The sequence below is a fragment of the Aulonocara sp. 'chitande type north' Nkhata Bay genome, linkage group LG14 (genome assembly GCF_057382095.1).
Source record: "Aulonocara sp. 'chitande type north' Nkhata Bay isolate Kocher_YH1m ecotype deep benthic linkage group LG14, A_spYH_male_GT1.1, whole genome shotgun sequence".
In the NCBI taxonomy this organism is placed as follows: Eukaryota; Metazoa; Chordata; class Actinopteri; order Cichliformes; family Cichlidae; genus Aulonocara; species Aulonocara sp. 'chitande type north' Nkhata Bay.
The window spans coordinates 20,711,858-20,735,595 of record NC_141357.1 but is presented as its reverse complement, the minus strand read 5'-3'; the positions used below and the strand labels follow the sequence as shown (position 1 = coordinate 20,735,595).

The 23,738-nt window shown below is 39.8% G+C and overlaps 1 protein-coding gene across 1 annotated transcript; it reads right to left on the bottom strand.

The window, feature by feature from the left end:
• Positions 1-142: 142 nt before the first annotated feature.
• Positions 143-23,522, bottom strand: unc119a1 (unc-119 lipid binding chaperone a1). Its single transcript, XM_086261451.1, has 5 exons — positions 23,155-23,522; positions 4,516-4,629; positions 4,223-4,316; positions 1,319-1,491; positions 143-1,213 (listed from the first exon to the last, which is right to left on the bottom strand). Exons 1-5 carry the CDS (start codon positions 23,276-23,278, stop codon positions 1,101-1,103), a joined length of 618 nt encoding a protein of 205 aa, XP_086117577.1. The 5' UTR covers positions 23,279-23,522; the 3' UTR covers positions 143-1,100.
• Between the last annotated feature and the right edge of the window lie 216 nt (positions 23,523-23,738).

Below are 23,738 nucleotides of genomic sequence, written 5' to 3'. Positions count from 1 at the left end.
TTTATAAACCACTGCAGTCCATTTAAAGGTAATCAAGTTCAGTCAATAGTATCGTCTGTACCTCAACTTTAGGTCTTTTTTCTTTTTTAGTGGGTGTATTTGGAGTGAACCTCACTGTTAATGGAAAAAAAACCAGCAAATATCAAGGTCCCACAAAAATCCCACATTTATTGCAGTTATGGAATTTTGGTTGTCAAAACTTTTTTACATACTTTTATTTATTTTTTTGCTTAAAACATTTATTGTAATTAAAGTATACACAGTGCTCAGTACTACAGAGATCGTACTGGATATCAAAATTGGTATCTGACTTTGGGCTAGTGTAACTCTCTGACACTTTTTCCAAAATGGCTATTTATTTAAAAAATACTCCTCACGCACTACAGTAGTAGTAGTACTACGGACATGAAAATATATGACAACAAGTGACACATTCACAAAGACAGAGTACACAGTGCCGTCATTCAACTGAACGATGGCAGATCACAGGAGGAGGACTGAATCATTCAGATGTGTGTGCCACTACAAAGACTTTGCTGAACCTCTGCAGTACAAATACAGTGAGACTCCTATACAAACTATATACTGTAAATATACATCTGATTTTTTTTATTCTTACTGCTTTTAGGGCAATTTCATTTCCTCCTTTGTCTCATTCTGTGTTTCCGCCTTGTCTGTTTGACTTCGGTTTCTCTTCCAAAACACACAAAATAAAATAAAAAAGTTTTCCTGATGAGAAACTGGAACCCACATATACAGACAGAAAGCAACACTATGTACAGACACCGCATGTGTTTGCTGCCCACACACTCACTCACGCACGCTGATGCAAACTGAGGATAAAACTTGCAGAATTCAGTGTTTCTGCAAAAAAAAAAAAAAAAGAGGCAAAGGGAGAAATCTGATTGGCCGGGCAGCTCAGTACCTGAATGGAAATGCATGGAGCTTAACAGGGAAGGAGACATGAGTATTTAATGCCAGTGATTTGTCCATCAGTTCATCTGTTTCTGGTCCTGAAGTGATAGCTGGATTATCGAAAATGTCTAAAACAGGGAAGGAGAAAGAGAGAAATGGTGGAGGGTTGCAGGATGGAGGCTTTCCTACGGCCCTCCGCTGTAGGAATAATCTGCCTTGTTGTGCATCACCAGCTTGTTGTCCACAAAGTAGAAGCTGTCAGACTGTGTCTCGTAAGGGTGCAGGATCATCTCACGCACTGAGAGAGGGAGAGAGACAGCACACAGCGTTCTAAAACATCAAATCCATCTAAACATGGGGCGGGGGTATTTGTCTCGAGTGCGTCGGAGTGTGTGACACTCACTCATTTCCTCGGACAGCGTGGGGAACTCATAAATGTGCTCGCACGTGTTCTTGCTGCTGGGCATGCAGAAGCCAAACTCGAAATCAAAACTCTTTAGCAGCTGATCGCGGAAGTAGTGTCTCTCAATCATACGGAAGTTGTTGATGGGGGTGTCACCAACCGTGAACTCCACTCTGCAGAGACACAAAGTGGACAAAATACACCCACCAACGAGTAAGGGAATGGAAATACAAACTGCTGTCGCTGCTTTTGACACTTATGATAACAGTTGTAAGAACGCAACAAGGGAAAAGCCTAGTAACAATCAATCTAGATTATCTGCAAACCCAATTCCAAAAGGGTGGCTGCTTAAAACGTGAATAAAACTGAATGCAATTATTTGCAAATCTCAGAAATTCCATATTTTACTCACAGCAGAACACAGAAAACATATCAAGTACTTAACCTGAGAAAATGTAACATCTTAAGAAAAAGCTTGTTTTGAATTTGATGGCAGCAGCACCTCTGGAAAAATTTGGGACAGGGTTTGTGTTCACCACCGTGTAACATCACCTCTTCTTATAACAGTTTGTAAAATGTAGGAACTGAGGAGAGCAGCTGCTGGACTTTTAGGAGAAGAATATGGTGGTGTTTCTAGATTATGGATGGATATGTCTTTTTTGACTGATTTGTGGAATTCACAACAAACTGTGATCAAAGAAAACGATTTCTGGAAGAGTTCCTGATTCCTGACAGAATCATGTCTGTTTTTAATGCAGCACAGTCTGAGGGCCTGAAGTTCACAGACATCCGATAAGCAGCACCTGGCTGCTACTAAAGCCTCTTAATTCCTATGGAAGCAGAAAGGATGCAAGTCTCCTTTATTAGGTTATGGGAGAGTGTCAGATCTGAACACACTGAGTAGCCTTTAGTGTTTAATTGCATTGGTTGCTTCAGAGCTCTAACAAGTAGCTTTCACATTAGAAATAAATAGCAGTGAAAAAATAAACACATTAGCTTTATTATTTTTATGCGGTTGTGACGAGCAAATCACTTTACTTACAACACACTGCACTGCTCTCTTGTCTTAATTATTCTTTACTGTTATATTTTTACATTCTGCTTACATCTCCATCACCTGTTCCTCTGATAATGTCTCTGATTGGAGCAGACCATGTGCCATCGATCCCCTTTTTGCTTGGAAGAAGAGCGAAACAACACGTCAAACTTTTATGTGAGCCTGAAGCAGAAAGTCTGAGTTAAATAAGAGAGTCGATAATCATAGTCGTGATACCTGTTATCTCTGACTGAGGTTTCACATTTTGTTAAGCCCGGTAATGCAAAGAAGGCCTGGTTTTGTTTAGCTTGCTCTGGAGCACACCCATAAAGGAGGCTTAAAAAAAACATAGTTTGGTGAATTAAATGTGATTAGAAATGATAAAAAGGATAAATCGAAGTTATAAAATTAAAAAATGAAGACTGTCAGGGGTTTTGAGTTTTGGGGAGTTTTGGGTTTTCTATAATTTTGTATTCTTATCTTGTTTTATGTTTCTATACTCTATAATATTGATATTTAGCTTGCTGTATTTCTTAGTGTTTATGGGACCTTTTTTTCAATCTTGGTTGTTGTTTTCACGACTTTAGTTCTGACCCTTTGTTGCAAAGACCTTTAGGTTTGGTCTGTGTTTTGTGGGTTTATGACTTCCTTTTGGTTTTCAGATAGGAGCTCTCTGTTTATGTTGTTAGTTTTACTTTCCTTGTGTTTATGATTTCTTATCTGTGCCTTTAGTTCCCTGCTTGTTTTAGCTGACGATAGGTTTTTAAATTCCCTTTTGTATTCCAAATTCTGTTCCTTCCATCTTATGTTTTGACCTCTTTTCAATTCAATTTCATTTATATAGAACAGCAATTACAACAGCAGCCACCTCAAGGTGCTTTATATATACCTACAAAAAGACTACCTCCATGAGCAAGTACTTGGCGAAAGTGGGAAGGAAAAACTCCCTTTTAACAGGAAGAAACTTCAGGCTCAGGGAAGGGAAGCCATCTGCTGCGACCAATTGAGGACGAGGGGGAGAAGACAGGACAAAAGGCACATTGTAGGAAACACAGAGATGAATAACTAATGATTAAATGCGGAGTGAAAAAAGGTGAATGAAGAAGAAAAACCCAGTGCATCATGGTCCCAAGTCCCCAGCAGCCTAAGCATATTGCACACTAACAAAGGGATCCAGCCCTAACTATATAATTGTATATTTGAGTCTTGGTCTCAGTGTTAGTTATTTCTTGTCTTATTTTGATAGTCTCCTGTCACTAGTGCTTTGCATTTAATTCTACTTCCCCTGTCGCGCCATCTCTGATTGGTTTCAGCTGTCCTCCCACCTGTTTCCTCTCCGGTGTATATCTATTGTCTCAGTCTTTCCTCCTTGCGTGTTTTCTTAGAAGAGTTGTAGTTTTGGCAAGTTTGTTCTTGACCTGCATTATTTTGTATTTTAGTAAAAACACAGCATTAAAGCTGATTTTGAGTTTACTTTCCATTTTCTCAGGCCTACATTTTGGGTCCATCCATCCAGCTGTCAAATGCACTAAAACCATTTACTCTACAGGTTAACACACACATAATCCAAATAATAATAATAATGATGATGATAATACTACTACCAATAATAATGATACAAATTTAGGGCTAATCCCAGTTTAGATTAGTCAGTTGATGTGTTGGTTTGAAATCTGCACTCAGTCTCATGATGAGCAGTTTTGGCTACTTGGTGCCCGACTCAGCAGATGGGCTGGGCCACTCTGTTCACACTCATCGCTGTCAGCCTGCTGCCTGTGACACCAGAGCCTACACATATCCTACTTCCGGTACGTTCCCTCAGTCGGAGCAGCAGGGTTGACCGGATATTACACCACATGGGGACTTACGTGGCTCCAACCTGCCGCAGCTGTAGGAAAGCCGGGGTGAACTGGTATCGGACAAAACGGCCGGCATTGGGGTCACACTGCTTTTTACCACCAGCTGAAGACAAGATGAATAAAAACAACAAAAAGCAGTCAGCTTTTTGAGTTCCAGCCCTTGCTCGGCTTATTTGAGCTATGCACATATGCGTGCAGGTTTTTCCTATTAAACTGATGAACCAATAAACCATCTGACATACTGGAAGGTTTTTGGACCTGCCATATAATGTGTTATCTAGTTTCTGCACGTTGGAGCTCACCTGGTGTCGGAGGTTTGGTGATCTCAAAGAGGACAGTCCCCGTTTCCATGTCACGGATCTTAAATCTGGTGAAGTCGATCATGTGGACGTTTTCTTCTGGAGAGCAGAGGTAATCTGAAGACAGAAAAAAAGAAAAAAATGTGTCTTAGGTTCTTCTGTTGTTTTGTACATGATACAAAACCAACTGTCAGTTAACCACAGACTTCTGTTACACTCCAAGAAACAGTCATATCTGTTGTTACAGGCAGGCCCGAACCGGTCTCACATTCATAAAAGCCAGCTCTGCGCTGAAGAATAGTCACCGGTGTAACATCACAGCGGTGCCAGGAAAGCCATTTTTGCACGTTTTTATCTTCCTCTGCGCCGAGAGAAGTCACAATACAAAACTCCCTACTTCAGCTACTTCAGTGAAAGCCAAGACAGACGTTCAGGTCACGCTGAGCTCAGGGAATTGTCTGAGTCGCTCAAAAGGATAGACACACAAAGCAGAAGCTAAACACGTTACTCAAAGTTTCTAACTTTCAAAGCAACTCACTAATCTCTCATATGTTTGTACTTATGTGCACCGGAAGATACGCCCAGAGTCAGGTTTGACAGCGGCAGTTATGTAGTCTCATTTCTGGCGAGTGATTGAATTGTTTTTGTGATTGGTTTGAGTATGCATATACTTACCTTCAGATAAAGAAATCTTACAAAACAATACAGAAAACAATATGGTGATCCTATTATTGTATGCATGAGTTGTATGTTAGGGTTGTTTAGAAATAGCTTTTCTTTATTTAACTTTTAACTAAAGTTGAAGTTTAATGGCTTAAACATAGTTTTGCTCTGGTTCTATGCAGAGCCTACAGACAGCTTTGCAGATCAACTTCTACATGCATTTATATAGAGAAGCAAAGGTGCTTTGTGTTGTAAGATAAGGATCCTACAATCACCTGGGAGCGGTGTTACAAACAAAAATAATTTCCCACAGTCACCCAATTCAGTTCAATTTAATTAATTTCAGTTGTATTTAGTTTTCATATTGGCAGCTAACAATAACAGTTGCTTCAGGTTTTATACCTTGAAAGCCCCAAACAATCTGACAGTCCCCTATGAGCAGCACAGACAATGTCGCCTAATCATTCAAGCCTTTGTATGTGAAGAGAAGGATTCAATTCTGGATTACACTGGGAAATAATAAAGAGAAGCGCATATATGAGAAATATGATCTCGCTTTCTCTCTCTAGTTGTTCCTCTCTAGACTTTTCAGGGGCCTTTTAGAGCCAACCAAAGGTTTTCTCTTTCATGGGGAACACATCTGCCTTCCACTTTCCTGCTCTGGACTGCACTTTTCAACTATTCTGTATTTGACCTATGCAGGGCATCATCAACAACAAAGCTACATGTTATTGTTTGGAGAACTGCATCAGTTGCATACCTGCTTAGGATCTACAACCGGACACCAAAGCAGCACTGTAAATCTTGCCTCGTTGTGGCTGTTTTTGAAGCTTATGGATGGCTCTGGACCACAACTTGGTTTTTCCTGCTGTAAATTCAGGCTGGTGGGAGACCTCCCATGGTGCAAAAAGCAATTCTCCTCTCTTCCTGTGCCTTTATATGCCACATTACATTAACATGTCTTCAGTTTCTCCTTTTTGTTGTGTGTTGTTGATTTTTATTTTATTGTTATTTTTTTTAAAGAAACATTGTATTGGGTCAAAGCAAACATTCTCATTCTCATATAATTTCGGATGCTGTTACCTCTCATTTGCTGCTCTCATGTGCTGAAAATCTAAATTACGATAAAGAATTTTTGTCCACTTTTAAAACACGTCTTAACCCCAATTTTATCCTTTGATTTTCAGCCTCAGCGAGACTTAGCTTTTCTTGTAATTAAATTAGCTACTAACTAATTAATTAATTACTTTGCTTTTTGCTTTCATTTGTTTTTTTATTAATGTATTATATAATTTTATTATTTTGTTCCAATGTTCAGCACTTTGCATCACCTGTGGTTGTTTTAGAATGCTTAATGAATAAAGATGATGATGATGATGACTTTTTTACTGTCCTGTAATATTGTTGACCAAACAGGTTGCTTTCCGACAATAACAATAAATGTTTTTTTTTTTATCACTTTTCTCTTTCAGGATTTTGATGGCATTAAACCAAAGAACTGTCAGATTTGGCCACGTTGGCGCTATGTGTGCACGTATGTGTGCACGTATGTGTGCGTGGCATGTGTGAGACACTGCCTTCCCAACGGGGCAGGATTAGATCTAAGAGGCTTATTGTGTTTTACCATCACATGGACTGACTGTTTGAGAAGCGCAGACACAAATGCACACACTGTATCTCATTAGGGTATGGTAAGGGCAAGTATTATTAGCTGTTTACGTTGCGTAAGTGTTGAAGGGTCTTTCTCTCTGAGCCTTTCATATGATACATTAAGAAAGACAAACATAAGTTACACTAAATGCGTTATCACCTGACTTGAACGGATCTATGTATTTGTACACACACACACACACACACACACACACACACACACACACCTGCACAGTTACATCTTTGACTCCTTCCTTCTGAGGGTTAAGGAGCAGATGGGCCACACAGGCTTTAGCCACCTGCTCTGAGGTATTTATAGACTTCTTCATAAAGGTTAACACACAACACTTAATGTGAAATTTACTGAACACCAATAATAATCATAATCAATCAATCAATTTATTGATAAAGTAATAATAATCTTAAAAAAGAAGAAATCTGAATGCTGTTATGCCGGAGTTAAAGAAAATCCCTTATTTTGCACGGTTTTAATGGAGATTTACACAGGTGGTGAAGTGAGACCCATTACTTAACAGACCTTATTATTTTTTCTAAGGACAGTCTCTTTGGTTCTTTAGAGTTTCTTTCACACTCCAACCAATGCTAACATCTGACATGTATTTTAACTCACAATTTGCATAGAGTTAAAAACTTTATGAGCTTTGATATTTAGGTGAATGAGATCGTGTCATCTTTCTACGGTGGCCCTGTGAAGTCAAACAAACTGCAACTTAAGAAAAATGGAAAAACACCACAAAAAGCAGACAAAACAAAACGGAAGTGTTTTGGGGAGACAATTATGTGACGGACCAGCTTCAGACGTGAACTGCACTGTAAAAAAAGAAAAGAAAAAAAAAACTTAGAAGAAGAAGACAGCTGTAAAAACTTGATGCTGGGAACCCAGTTGTGTATTCTGTAAATCATCATTTGTTTTTCGGTTGGGAATCTGTGCAAGCTTTCTGGAATGTCATGCGGAGTTAGCTACAGTCCAGGGGGATTCAGTTACCACATTAAACATTAAGTGTAATTCAATTTGGGATATTTGATCATTAAAAAAATGAATTTGCTATTAATAGATTAATGTGGATACTTTGACACTAAACCATGAACAGAATGGCTGAATGAACGCAACCCCCTGGTTTAGTCACTAAAACAGTTAGCGTTAGCTTGTCACTTCCGCAGCTGGTCCGTCATGGTAATGCTTCCCCTTTCTATGAGGTTTTTTTTTCTATGTCTGTTGTTCTTTTGTGTGTTTTTGCAGCATTTTTATATTGCTTGTGTTTTCTGAAACTGGAGTGACTTTCCATTTTCATAGTGAATAACGGCGTGATCAAGAGATTTTTGCCTTTAAAAAAAAAAAATTTTTCGGTTACTTTCTGAAACAGTGAGAGTATAGATAGCGTGTGTTTATTTGCAGCGCCCTCTAGTGCTGTGGTTTTTTAATGTGAGGGGCTTATATGCACTGGGAACATTACTATAAGCCTAATGTTACTGCTGCAAATGCAACTTTCACATAGGATTTAAAGAGTGCCTGCATGCTATGTGGCCTAGACGCGATTAGCATGGAGTCGTTTTGAAATAAACCCAAGAACTGAAATCGTCGTCTTGGCTGAAAGCTGAATCAAATACTGTTATCTAACACAGTGCAAAACTACGCTCTTCATGCTGCAGAGATTAGATGCTTGTTTGGGTTACTCACACTAATAACATAAGTATCTACAACCTCTCTCACCTCCCCCAAACCATTTACAGCTCATGTTTAATATGACAGCATGTCAGGGTCCTGAGCTAAATGACTGTTTCAGGGATGCAGCAGAGTCAGAGAGGAAAGTGTTTACACTCAGGATCCAAAGCTTAAAATAGCTACTGTAATTGCAGCTTTGACATTATTTTCAAAGTGAAGGATGTATTGGGTATGTTACACTGAAGTCCATCGGTGTGTTACCCTGCTCCCACGGTTAAACCATCAACTTAAAAAGGAAACTCTCGCATGCGTACTGCACTATTCAAAAGTCTTGAGCTACCTTTGATTTCTTTATATTCTGCTATGAAAACAGGAAATAGGTGCAATGACTTATTGAAACATCAGCATACATATATGGAAATACTGCATATAAGGCACAGATAGTTACCATGCTAATAGGCCTGAATGTCAGTATTTGGTAAGGCCGCCTTTATTCTTTAGCACAGTCTGAACTCTCCTGTTAAACTTTCTTGTAATTTCTTTAAGGAATAGTTCTCCAGGCTTCCTAAAGGATATTCAAAGCTCTTCTCTGGATGTTGTCTGCCTTTTGTTCTGTTCTTTGTCAAGATGATCTCATACTACTTCAATAATGTTCAGGTCTGGGCTCTGGGGAGGCCAATCCATGACTGATAGTGTTCATCTATGTGTTATTCTGACAGGTATGCTTTTACTGCACTGGCAGTGTGTTTAGGATGTATGTGATGCTGAATAATTAAGCTATTGCCCATCAGATGATTTCCAAATGATACTGGACCGTGGATCAAAATTTGATGATACTTTTCTGCTTTTATAGTCACATCGATATTTACAAGATCTCTAACACCACTGGCTGAAATGCAGCTCCAAACCATAACAGCCTTTACCGTGTTTTACAGATGGCCTCTCTCCTTCCTTGATTTGAACCAAAACTTTTCATAAGACAAACATTCTTCTGAAAATGGTCAGGTACAAGGACTGGACTGAAATTATGTGAAAAAGCAGCCAATGTCCAAAGAAACGCTGAAAGGACTTCAGAAAACCTGGAGAACTATATCTCGCTCCTCGGAAGCAAAATATATAAGAAATGACGGGTGGTTCAAAACGTTTGCACAGTACTGTACATACAAAATCAAAGATTAGGTCAGAACTATTCCCACAGTTTACTCACAGTATATTATAACATTGCTAGAACGCCTTTGGCTGTTTTGATCGAACGAACATTGACTGAAAACTCAAAGTCAGTGCTCTTTCCCTCTGTCCAGTAAGAATCTTTTATGTTACAACCTCAAGGAAAACTGAACTCATCATTTTTGGTGAAATAGCCCTTCCTTTTCTCACAATCTGTCTGACGAGTGCTCTAAGTCTATTTTCTGTAACAGCTACTAAACTTGCTGTCTTTGTGGACAGATGACTGATAGATGTACTTGGTGAATCAGAGACGGCTTCTTGCCAAACCTGATGAAAAAGACAGATGGAGCGTTTCATCTGATAGCAAAGCCAATGAAATCACTTTCATCCAGTGCAGTGCAAGAATTTGCACACTTCTGTGTGCTCCTGCGGTCGCATGAAGCCCAGACTACACACTACAAAACACACTTTGATTTCACAGCCTCTGCACATGGAGCAGCTTGACTGATGATGGGTGACTGCCTTTCAGAGATTTGTAGTAGTCATAAAATATACCCCTTTCACATGCTCGGTGTTTAGAGAACACAAAATTTGGTGTGAGGGGAAAAACACACAAACTGAAGGAAAAATGTCATTTTCAGTTTGTGAAACATATTTAGAACACCAAAAAAGAAAGAAAGAAAAAGAAATAAAAAAAGACAGAGAAGTACAGTATAAACAAATAGGTCTCAGACTGGTTTCTGAAAACATGTAGCTGGGGCAAATCTACCTACTATAGCACATTTGGAATTATTTATATATCGTCTGTGAAAGCAATTAAGTTAGGAGTTAACTCTGCTCTAGATGGTTTTCATCCTGCTCGGGGGCTACTCCACCAGTTGTATCTTTGGAAGATATTTAAGGGTGTGTGGGAGTTTACCCAACCAGTCTAAAGGCATTGGACTGCTTTCTTTAAGGTGTCCTGTGAGGGGTGTTTCAGGAGTCTGTTGTAAGTTACGTAACTGCTGATTAATGGGAAGAAAAATACTACTGCTGAAGCCAGCATCTTAACATATTCCAGCCATGAAGATTACCCCTGCACATTTAAAAAATTATGCTCTGTGTCAATGTGACACAGAGGTCTAGAGCAAGCATCCATATGTGAGGATTGGGAAGTGACCGTCGTCTAACTATTGTTTCAATCAGCGCATCACAAATACACAGTGCTAAAGGGCACTGTATGTACCTCTAAGTGACTTTCAGAAAACAGCATTATTTAACACCTGGGGAATAAGAATAAGCTTAAAATAGAACATTTTAGGCTTTACACACAGTAAGTTTTGTCCAGAGAGTAAAACTTGTTGAACGCGTAGCTTCACTGGTGCTGTAAAAAGGAAACCTGTACACAGCATCTCACTAACAAGGAAAAAAGTACAAGAAAATAACCGTCCATCATTGTAAAGACAGGACATCCACAAAAATGTGGTTAAAATGATGGTTCTATTCGTCAGTTTGCTCTTCTTTCCTTTTTGCACACACACACACACACACACACACACACACACACACACACACACACACACACACACACACACACACACACACACACACACGCACACACACACACACACACACACACACACAAAGTGCTGCACTTCACTTCCTTCAACACTGTCACCTAGCAACGCTCCTTGTGATAGAGCACTAGCTCGATTAGCCAGTCTTTTTCCTTCTCCTGTTCCACCTGCCTGCTCCACAACAACAAGGTGCAGCAGCAAATCAAAGGAAAGCATCTCGGATTTGACATCAGTCGTATGCAAACGAAATGCACCACGTCTGGGATCCAATGGAGGTATGCCTGAGGCCTCCTCCTATGGAGGTTTGTGCAGGATGTGCCTGAAGTGCAGGAGAAATTAGACATCCTGTGGCAGTGAAAACAGTGACTCCACTTGTGACATGAGACCTTACTGTACTTGTCATTTTGCTGAAACATGTCATTATCTTCCAGCTCAGGTAGGCTGCCTTTAATTCTGCCTTTGCCTTTTGGATCTTACTCTAACCTCGACACATCTAATTTCTTGGATAACAATCAGACTCATGCTATTAGACTAACATCAGGCTTTTGTTAAATACATGAATTTTCAGTTGTCAACAGAGTCCTGAAAAGAGGCAGCAGCACCTCTACAGAGAGTAAAATTAGCACCAAGTCAAGAGTCATGCTGTGCTCCTGCGTTCAGACTCCCAGAGCCTGTCTGACGGGTGCCACTTATAGCTCCCTAATCCCTGAGATTAGCCCGGAGTTACAGACTTTCAGCCACAGGGATTGACTCCACATGGCTCATTCTTTGACTGCGTGGCCTTTGATTAGTTTTAAGACCTTGTTTTGAATAAATCTAAGAACACAAGTAAGGAAAATGCAAAACATGTTTGCATGTTTTCACCTTAAATCCATAGCCTTTGGCTGCTTGTGGCATTAGCATTACACGTTGGAGTTCACGTAATGATGTATGGTGCACCTGAGTGCGGCGGGTTGTTTCATGTCTCTCAGTTAACAGAACCTGCAGGCAAACTGACAAATGGTGAGGTTCATGGAGAGGTTGCATTCTGAGCAGCTGAATGCAGATGAGATTTTTCTCCTCTTATCTTTCTCCAACCAGAAAAAAGAGGGGGGAAAAGATCCGGGGCTTCCTGTATCTTATGATCAGTGCTGGTGGTAATTCTTTACATTCGTCTGCAATGCACTATGGTTCCTAAATTAAGTAATCACATTAGTTACTAATCAAATATTTATGTCAATTTTGTTACGCAAGTTCTTTAATTACCTGCATAATTTTTGCTTGTGCACTAATCACTTGACTTTGGTTCACGTGGCGGATTTGGATAAAAATAGCAGAGTCGTCTGTAGCTTCTCAGGGGTGGATATAACAAATAATCTTGTGGACATTTGTTTTCATATCTTAGTGAGGACAAACAATTGACATAATGCCTTCCCTAGCCACTTGCCCTAACCATCAGAAATGAATGCCTAACTCTAACCTAACCATAAACTAGTTGTAACCCTGACACAAAACCCACATTTTGAGTCTCAAAAATACCTTTAAACTCGTGGGGACGGGCATTTTGCCCCCACAAATATATTAGCATTCCAGTTTTTGGCATATTGAAAAATGGCACTTTATGTATGTTGATTGCACTTTATGTACACACACACACACACACACACACACACACACACACACACACACACACACACACACACACACATAAAAGCACACAAAGCAATGAAAATTTGAGAATTTTTTTCCCTTTGTTTTCTTTTTAAGATGTTGGAGTGAAAACAGATGATAGCATTCACCTAGCTTACTACAAGGAGTGATTGTTGTTACCTCTGCCAGCTGTTTTCCTTTTCCACCCTTTATGCCTAGCTATGGTGCAGTGGTTAAAACATTTGCTTGGCAATTGCAAGCATGCTGGTTTGGTTCCAGCTGGAGGCACAAATCCCTTCTGGGGTTGCCTCAGGAAGGGAATCTGGCATAAAACTCTGCCAATGCAGAGCAAACATGCGGTGCTACCCAATGGAACGACCCCTTGTGGTAACAGAACAGCTGAGAGTAGCTTTTATGCCTAAACTAGCCTTCAGAGAATAAAAAAGTAAAATCCCTACAAAAACTGCAAATGCTGAAATTAAACATATAATTTCTCTTTTTTGCTAGCAAGGCAAGTTTATTTATATAGCACAATTCAACAACAAGGTGATTCAAAGTGCTTTACAGAGACATTAAAAAATCAAAAACAAATAAAAAGCATGATTTAAAATTGATTTAAAAAAACAGTAGATAAAATCTGTAGTTAAAATGTAAGTTTTGAAATTTAAGCTTAAAAGTGTGGATTTGATGCTTTATTCAAATGCAGCTAAGAATAGGTGAGTCTTCAACCTGCATTTAAATAAACTGAGTGTTTCAGCTGATAGCAGGCAAAGATCCTCAAAGATCAGCAGGTTTGATTTGTAGGGTAGTGCACACATGTATACTGAATGTAGGTCATCTGTTCTTCAGGTGGAAACACTTCAGTATGGAGTATGATATAACCTCTGCCTGGTAGTAAACACACACACTCCACCTCTCTTCATGGACATCATCCATTTTAAAAAGTGCATAAAATAGCTCAAATTAAACTGCAGAACAAAACAGCTCAAAATATAAAAACATATTTAAAAAAACTACTGATGTTTTTATTGTAACTTGTAAAACTGCACCTTGCAAATAGATAGAGACTGCTTAAAGCAGCAGATTCAGCAGCACACTGATATGAATATTTGAACTCTTATAGTATGGGCCTCCAACCTGTGGCTTTGGATCCATATGTGGCCCTTCCACCTGTCTCCAGTGGCCCCCTTTGGCTCTGATAAGAAAACTAGATTAAGAAAATGATCCTCTTAAATTCTCTAGACCTCCGTATCAGTGGCTAGCATGGATGCACATCTATACACGTCCTGTTTTAGTGTCCTTAGCTATGAACTGAAAATAAAAGTGTCATAAGAAACTTAACAGTGATGGTCAGATTTGTTTGCTTTAATCTCCGATGCTGCTGGTATACTTTACCTGTGGCTGGACTTCTGTCAGAATTAATTTGAAATGTGTCTTTTACTATTTTCCTATATTTCAGCAAATACTTTTATCTGTTTCTCAAACTTATTATCATTACTTATAATTTAATTCCTTAGCACAAGCATGGGAAGAACTCATAATGGCTCAACTCTGTTTTAAAGTGGGTCTATACGGTTTGTTTTTCTTTAAAATTGTTCTGTTTTGTTGATAATAAAACATAAGCAAACTAAACGCTTTTAGTTATTTTAGGTCTCGAATTTCATGAATGCAACAAAATCTTGGTAACACTGAAAAAGAAATGCAACGTCAGAGTACCAAATAATCACTATAACTAGTCTACTGCAGAGTAATTACATGTGGTGAAAGATTTTAACTATTTAAACCTGTTAGCAATGTTACTGTAGGTTAATTTATATGTAACAAGCCGTGTCCCTCCGTTAAGATAACATTAGAAAAAATTTATTTATTTATTTTTTATCTCAAAGCTGGGAAATTCTTTCGTTATAATAGGTAAAAAGTGAAGTTCAGCACAGCAAACATCTAACAAATAGCCTGCATAAGTCAACACTGTGGGGCTCTAGTTTCTCCCAATATACACAGCGTGTAAATTTAACACTACTTTAATGTAAATACTTTTATTTTTCCTTTAGTTGAAGAAGATTTACAAGATGGTAGTGAGGCCTGCTGCAAATGAAACCAGATATTTACATACACTTAAAAAAACACAAAAACATTTTCTTTACCCTCAAAGATGAAATCGGGTCTTGTTTTAGATCAATAAATATTAACGTATTTGTTGTATTTATGAAATGTCTGAATGAAGAAAGAGAAAATTGTTATGTATTTTTTTTATTACTTTCATCAAAGTCAGAAGTATACATATACTTCCTTTGTGTTTGGTTTGCCCTGAAACTGTTTCACTTGGTCAAACGTTTTTGGTATCCTTCCACAAGCTTTCTACAATAGCTTGCTGGAATCTCGTCCCACTCCTCTTGACAGAACTGGTGTAACTGGTACAGGTTTGTAGGCCTTCTTGCTCGCACTCGCCTTTTCAGTGCCACCCACAAATTTTCGATGGGATTGAGCTTTATGATGGCCACTCCAATACCTTGACTTTGTTGTCCTTAAGGCACTTTGTAACTAATTTGGAGGTAGTGCTTGGGGTCATTGTCCATTTGGAAGACCCAAGCTCTAAATTCCTGGCTGATGTCTTCAGATGTTGCTTTAATATGTCCACATAATTTTCTTTTCTCATGATGCCCTCTATTTTGTGAAGTGCACCAGTCCCTTCTGCAGCAAAACAGCCCCACAACATGATGCTGCCACCTCCATACTTCACAGTTGGGATGGTGTTTTGAGGCTTCGAAGCTTCCCCCTTTTTCATCATTACGGCCGAACAGTTCAATTTTGATTCGTCAGACCAGAGGACATGTCTCAAGAAATTAAGATTTTTGTCCCCATGTGCAGTTACAAACTGTAGTCTGGCTTTTTTAATGGTGGTTTTGAAGTAATGGCTTTTATCCTCCCAGAGTAACCGTTCAGCTTTTGGTATTACGGGACTTGTTTTGTTATGGATAGTGACACTGACGTATCAGTTTCAGCCAGCATCTTCACAAGGTCTTTTGCTGTTGTCCTGGGGGTGATTCGCACATTTCGCATCAAAGAAACATTCCTCTCTTGGACTCAGAATCCGTCTCCCTCCAGATGATTGGTTGTACGTTCTGATGCTTTTTATATATCTTAACAGATGAACGTTGGACCTTCAGGCATCTGGAAATTGCACCTAAAGATGAGCCACACTTGTGGACCTGTTTTCCCATGATGTCAAAGAAAGGCTCTGTGATTGGGGTATGCCTTTATATGCATCCACAGATGTGCCACCAACTCAAATGGACTCAATTAACCTATCAGGAACTTCTCAAGCTCAGAATGGAATCATCTGGAGTTTTCATTTTCTTTAAAGACACAATAAACTTAGTGTATGTATACTTCTGGCTTTAAAGAAAGTAAAAAATACATAACAATTTTCTCTCTTTTTATTTTGACGTTTCACAAATACAGGAAATATGTTAATATTTATTGATCTAAAACAAAAAAGTTTACTCTCATTCGATTGTTGATGGTAAAGAAAAAAATGTTTTTGTGTTTTTTTCTGAAGTGTATGTGAATATCTGGTTTGAGCTGTGTGTTGTTGTATGGTTTGGAGATGGAGGCACTGACAACAAGACAGGAGGCTGAGCTGAAGATGTGAAGATTTTCATTGGGATCAACCAGGATGGATAAAATTAGAAATGAGTGTATCAAAAGGACAGTAACTTCTTCAGTTTAAAAGTTAAAAGCTCTTGTTGTTGATATTAATGTGATTGTGTTGAAAGTAGTGCAGTGTCCTATTTTAGTGATGGTGTAAAAAGAAGAAAACGCCCATTTTTTTTACTAGTATTGGACAACGAATGTTAAAGATGGAGGAGAAAAAAAGGAAGACCACAGAAGAAGTTTGTGGATGAAGGAGGACACGCACCTCTGTGGCGAGCCCTAAAGGGAACAGATGAAAGAAGGTTTCATCTGTAAAGGACGTCCAGCTCAGCAGAAAAGCAAAGAGTAAAGTTGACTACATCCTGTTTAGGATCACCCATTTTTAATCTGATGTAGCTCTTTCAGAAAATTCTTCCTATCAGGAGGAGAAAATGAGCAGAGATCCAGCATGAATGGCTACAAGCATATGTTTAGTCTCTTGAAGCCACAGTAAATTTTCTAGACTGCTGATTGCAATTTGTAAGGGGCATGAAAAAATATTAATGTTACTGAATAAGCAGAATATTTTCCAATTACTTATTCAGATGCTCCACTGATGATTGTCATTTAGCTTAGCTATGCTGGGGAGTCTAAATTCATCTTCAAGTAAAACTAAAGGTTTATTACACTACGAGGGTTCTGGTGGCATCTTCGCATACACAACTGAACTAAAATTATTCAGCACCAAACCCTGACCTGTGGTAATTTTTCTATTTCAGCTCTCACGGTTTGTCATCCACAAGCAATCAGAATTGATTATATGACTTAACACAAATACCAGCACCAGCCAGTAAGCACAGAGTCATAGGTTATTGATCAGTAACCATGTTAGACCCGATACAGGGTGATGGCCGTCTCACAAGTGCACGTTTACCATAATCCAATTGCTTAAGCAAAAATTAGGCCTAAACTCATGTGAGGGACACCTCACGAGACCGTGCCGGTGACTGATGTGGATTCAAAAGCCATCTCTCTGCGCTTCAGATCGCTCCGAAAGAATAACCTTGCGACAGCTGTGCATGGGAGATTAAGAACCGGCTGCACCAATCAATTTTAATTAAAACTGTATCCATTGTGCTGGCACACATCACAGAGTGGAAATCCCGCCCGATGTAGATAAAGCGCTGCTCTGTGTCCCAGACTTATTAAGGCCAAATAATTGATTGCCCATTAATGTAAAAGGAGCAAGATCGCTTTGAGTAAATCATCTGGATAATTCAAAATTACACACAAGTGATCCTTTGAGTAAAAAGACCCACAGTCTAAGAAAGCATCTAGTGTGGTCATGCTCCTCTCTTCCCACGAAGGTGTCATTTTTTACACTGAAGATAACTTTTTTTTAAACCTGGCTGTATTTTGGAAAAAGGGAAGTGTCAGGTTCCAAACTTTACATCCATCCTTCACGAGACCATTACAACAGGTACAGCTGGATGAAAGCTCTCTAAGGGTGTTTTCAAACCTATAGTTTGCTTACTTTGGTCCAAAGCTACTTGTAAACTTGTAGCAAACTAACCACGTGAGAATGTTCATTCCGCTCATTGGCCAGATGTGTCTGGGGCGGGAACTACAAAAGTAAATACAGGAAGAAGGTTCTGTATTCTGGACCTGTGCTCATCTATAGTACACAGTAGTAGTATCAGGGTGGGATCATGTTCACACCATAAACAAACCGCTCTGGAGACTGAGACTCTTTGGAGGAGGTGGTCTTGGTGCGGTTGTTTTGGTCTGCAACCGAGTGCGATTACCATGTTCAAACCTGCACAGACGAACTGATTTAAACTGACCAATCTCCTTTTTCAGGCTAATTAGGACATGAATGAAACAACATCGAAAGCAAAAAAGTCAACACAAACTAAACTTCTACTGCGTGCATGTGTGCTTTTGTCTCAACTAAAGATAGCTGTCACCTTGAAAAGTGGTAAAATCTAGTGGTCATTCTATTCATAATGGACATTGTGGTTTTAAGAGCAGCATGGTGATTAGTACTGTTACCTCACAGCCAAAAAGGGCTTGGGTTCAGATCTGGGCTGAGGCATTTTTGAATTGCATAAGCAGTCTGGACAGTTTCACATTACCAGGTAACATGATGAATGTAAGTACCCAGCAAAAATTGTGTTAAATGATCGCTGTTTTATCATATTTAAGAAACAGTTCTAAAAGTTGTGCTGTTATCTGGTTGTCTGCTTCAGCTGTTTTGTGGATGTCATGGTTGTTAAGAAGAATTTTGGTACATTATGATTTCTCTATGAAAACAAAACAGAAACTTAAGCACCATAAAATGTGATCGAAGTCATGGCTTTGATAGCTAACCTGCCAACACAACATGGACTCTAAAAGCTTGTGTTAGAAGGGTCAGCATGTAAGTGGCTAAATCTTCACTTCCTCTGTGTGCTGCTCAAGACTGACTCCAACAGGTTACAAAGTCTAAAAGCTTACAGCAATGCAATAATGTAATGCAATACTGTACTAAATTCAGTAATTACACTAGCTGCAATTGTGTCATTACAAAAGGTCTTCATTTATCTGCGTGCCGCTTGGATAAAGTTTTTAAAGTTCATGTGTAGCAGGAGGAAAATAGCAGCGCAGTCTACAGCAGACATTACTTTTATTTTTAGTTCCCAGAAGGGCAAGAGAGAGAAGGTAAAGTGCAAACTGCATCCAAGACAGAAACAAATGCATTATACTGCTTCACAAGCACCTGCAGAGACAACATGCTAATGCAAAGCTACACAGCAAAATCTCCAGTGTTAAATTAACACTGGAGAGTGTCTATATGGGTCCACACCTCTGAGTGTTAAATACAACACTGTTGAGTGTTAAATTAACACTTTTGACAGTGTTATATGTTTAAAAGTAACCTAGTCAGTTTTGAAGATTAACAATGGCTAACACTGAGCAGTGCTGATTTTCTAACACTGGAAAATAACTCAAAATGTTAGACATATTCCAGTGTTAGAAAATCAGCACTGCTCAGTGTTAGCCATTGTTAATCTTCAAAACTGACTAGGTTACTTTTAAACATATAACACTGTCAAAAGTGTTAATTTAACACTGGAGATTTTGCTGTGTAGTAAAGAACCCAGGATGATGTTAAATCTGAATGTTTGCTGACCCCAGCCCAGTACCCAAAGCCTGATCTTCAACAGGTAATGAAAGCAGTGATGGACAATCAGGTTTGAAGCCTTTGTTTCTACCATTTTATGTTTCTAATTTAAAATCACTGTGGTGATAGCTTTGAAGTCTCTTTGGCCTGGTTTTCAGCTTTATGGTTGTACCTAAAAACTAAGAGAAAATAATACGTATTTATTCTCATTAAGGTACAAATAGGGTAGAGCTGTGGAGACCTGGCTTGTCTGGTCTTGTTCTGTTAAAGCCAAATAAAGATCTGTTAGTCTGTTTAACTGACTGGCCTCCAAGTTGTCCGGCAAACCTCCACACCACATGCCCGCTGGACCTGCTAGCCGCTCCTTCCTTACCAGACCACCTACAGCCTCATCTAGCATCGAACAGTCATTAGACTGAACCTCTTTACTGTATTTGTGTCTTTTGGAGCATTTATGTTGGATTTGTTTGGTTGCTCTGTCATCCAAGCAAATCCATGAAGCAAATCCATGAAGTGTATCCATCATTATGTTCATTCATTCAAATTAGCACTAATTAGCCTGTATGGGTGTCTTTGCATTGTAGCTGTCAGTTTATGATTGCAGCTAACTGCGCTAACTAGCATTAGCTAATAAATTAGCACTCCATTCTTTCATCCATATCAGGTACAGTGCAACAACAGGCTGAAGAACAAAACCAGTAAGCCCATCTTTGATCATGACCTCAGTGTTTGAAAGTTTGGCTATGTATATTGGTTGTATCAACAGCAGAATATAAGGAAAGGTAAACGTTAAATACAGTTAATTCAGTGCAGGTGTGGAGGATGAGCACTTTTGACAGAGACCATTTCAAATCAGCTATAATTTGTTTAAACAACTGAGGTGTAATGAATGACTGATTCAGTATTTTTATGGTTTTGGTGAATGTATCAGTGAATGCATCCACTGCTGCACACTGATATCATAAACCAAACACACCCACAGTCACAACCCTTCCCATAGCGTTCCAACAAAGGGTCATTTCTGTCTGAATCCACCTGCTAACAGCAGTATTTCAGGGATCTGGATCTCTCAGGTAGCTGTAATCTCACTGTGGACTGTATGTTTTAAATTGTCAGCTGGAAATTTAAATGCATTTTCAGCAAGAGGCACAATTTTCCTGAAATCCTGACTGCCTTTCTGCGGCACTCAAGTGCACTTACATGGAGACATAGTTAGACATGGTGGATGACAGGAAAGTGGCTACAATAGAGAATTAAATAAACATAGAATGTTTCCAGAAATGTCTGTAACAGGATCAAATATTTTAAATTTAAGTCTCCCGTTTTTTCAGAAATCTGTGTTTGATTATAACCAAGAATAACATATTTCACACCGCTCTTGTCCATCAGTAATTCTTGATATGAGGTTACAGGATTGCAAGCGCAACATTAATTTAGTGTCAGCAGTAAGCCTGCTTACAGTATGTCCGTCTGCAGCCATATCATAAATCATCTGTAATGCAAACAGTGAACTGATTATGTGCCATTTTTCATGTCACAGCACTGTTTCTCATCTGCCTGGATTATATTGCTTCTCCGTTCTGCCTGTGTGACAATGAGGCGCTGTGCCTTGCTTATCAGCACTGAACCACCATGACAGACTGGAGATGGGCTGCCCCAAAATGGTGGCATTTGCTTCCCAAAAGCACAAAAGGAGAAGTCATTTACACAGCAGGCTGCGGTATTTTCTGCAGACGCCTTTTCTCTAAAAGATTTTCTTTCCCTTGCAGCAGAAAACAATAGCCAAAATTATATGAAACTGTGCTTATCTGTGGGATATGTGTGTGTGTGTTTTTTGTTAAATGGTGAGGACTTGGAACCACTTTTGGACACCTCGGTGTGAAATAGGGCTTGACGACAGGTTGAAAAAGTCATCTTTCACCATCGAGGATTACAGCCACACCGCGTGTCTATAACAGGGTGCAGCTCAATAAATGAATGAGTGGCAAGCACATTTGTAAGCTTATTCCTAGTCTCCAGGGTCATTAATTACCTGAGGTGTATGGCTCCACTGCAGAATGCTGTTACAGCCATTCTGACATAATCCAGATTACATGTCAGTGGAGAGCGGAGATTACCGCACCATCACGAGTGATTTAGGAATTATCAGGCTGATGCAGGCCGAGCACTGCCTCTCCTCTTCTGAGGGGTTACTGGATGAAAATCCATGTGACTGTTTGAGAAAAGAATGAGAGCGTGACTTAAACCGAACTGAATAAATAAAAATAAAGGCAAAAAAATTGGATTTGTTTGCCTTTTCACTTTGTCGAAAGATCAGTCACTTGTTGAAATCCCTTCTTGTTGCATGATAATAGTTGGGAAATCTTAACTCTAATGTTTAGATTAGCATCTTTTTTTCTCATTGAGTTGGGGTGTGATTTAGTGCTTCATCACACAGTCTTTTAATACTGCATATGGATATTCCAGTCATTAGTAACAGTTTGGTCACATTTGCTCCTAAAGTTGTTAAGATGAGGCTCAAAAAAACTAAAGTAAAATCAGCTAATCACATTTCTTTGCTCACACTAACTGTCGCAGGCCTCGAGTAGTGTTACTATACTGTAAGTTTTCACACAAGCCACCTCCACAAATTGTACAGTTTCATAATAGTGCATCCTTGATCACCACAGAGATGCAATAGATGGACTAAAAGCACCTGCGTGAAACATCCTTGTGAGAAGAAGACACGTGAGAGAGGCTTTCACTGTTCCCCTTCTCCAGCACAAGTTTATTAAAGTGTTGGGAAAGCAGGCCTGGTGCTGGGGAGAGCCTCTGTGGCCTCCCTGCTTCCATTACATAATGTGGAAAGTGTCAGTTATATATGACAAACAACAAGTTAATGGTATCACTGTCTTGTTTTTGTTCCAACTGTCTGAGAGGAGCTATAATCAGTGGATCACCTCTCCGGCCACCTGTTACCTCAGAGCCACAGGTATCTTGAGGTGAGGGAGTAGTAAGCATCACTCAGGCCCCCCTCCCCTGCAGTGGGAGTTGAGAGGCGCACATTAGAAGCACCTACACTCACCTGCTGTCTCTTTCAGTGCCTACACAGTCAAACACAGAGGTACAAAAACAAAACAAAACAACTGGAAGCATTCACACACACACACACACACACACACACACACACACACACACACACACACACTGATGCATTAGTAGTACCAGTCAAACTTTGCACGGCAAATACATCTGCAATTGGACGAGACATCTAATCTACAACTGCACACTGACTGAAACGCACACTGATTACAAGTGGTTAATCTTTTTTTTTTTAAGCTATAACACTCGGAGGTTATGTCAGAGTCGCTGTCCATGGTATCTGTCAACAAGGAAAGCACATTTACAAAAAAAGACACCGCGAACAAGGAAGGAGCACATGGGTCTGCACTAATCCCATCTAACAGTAAGGCTGAACTCATCCCCCCGTATCGTGCGAGTTGCGGCGGGTTACTCACTCTTGGTGATCTTCTGTAGCCCGAGCACATCCTCGGGCGTTATTACGGTGTGTTTGCGCAATTCTTCTTCGGTTGTAACCGGGATGCCCATGTCTGATGAGTTGCAGCCTTGCTGCACTTTCATGTCCGGCAGGAGAGGGTTGTTCGGAACGCGACCTGGCAGGAACTGAGGCTTTCTGATGTTCTCGGCGTCGTCGCCGCAGGAGCCGATTTACTTGCGCCTTTAGTTACGCGATGGCTAATACGCCGTACAGCAAATAGGCTCTACTCTGTTACAAGAATAACTCATTCTCCGAGCCTCCTCCCCTTCTCGATCCGGTAAAAGATAAAAATCAGCCCTCGGCTCCCTCCCTCCTTCCCTCCTCCTCCAAGCCTCATCGGCTCTCTCGCAGCTATTTAATCCAAATCCTGCGGCTTTAAAGCGACCGGCGATGCGTGGCTGTCCGTCTGCGCGCCTCGTCATGCGCTGCCGGTGCGTGCGCGGTTGGCTTTTTGCTCAATAACAGTTTCGCACCTCCGAGATGAGCTCTGGCACCTCCCGCGTGGAAGTTAGTGGGGGTCAGGAATAACCGCTGGAAATCGTA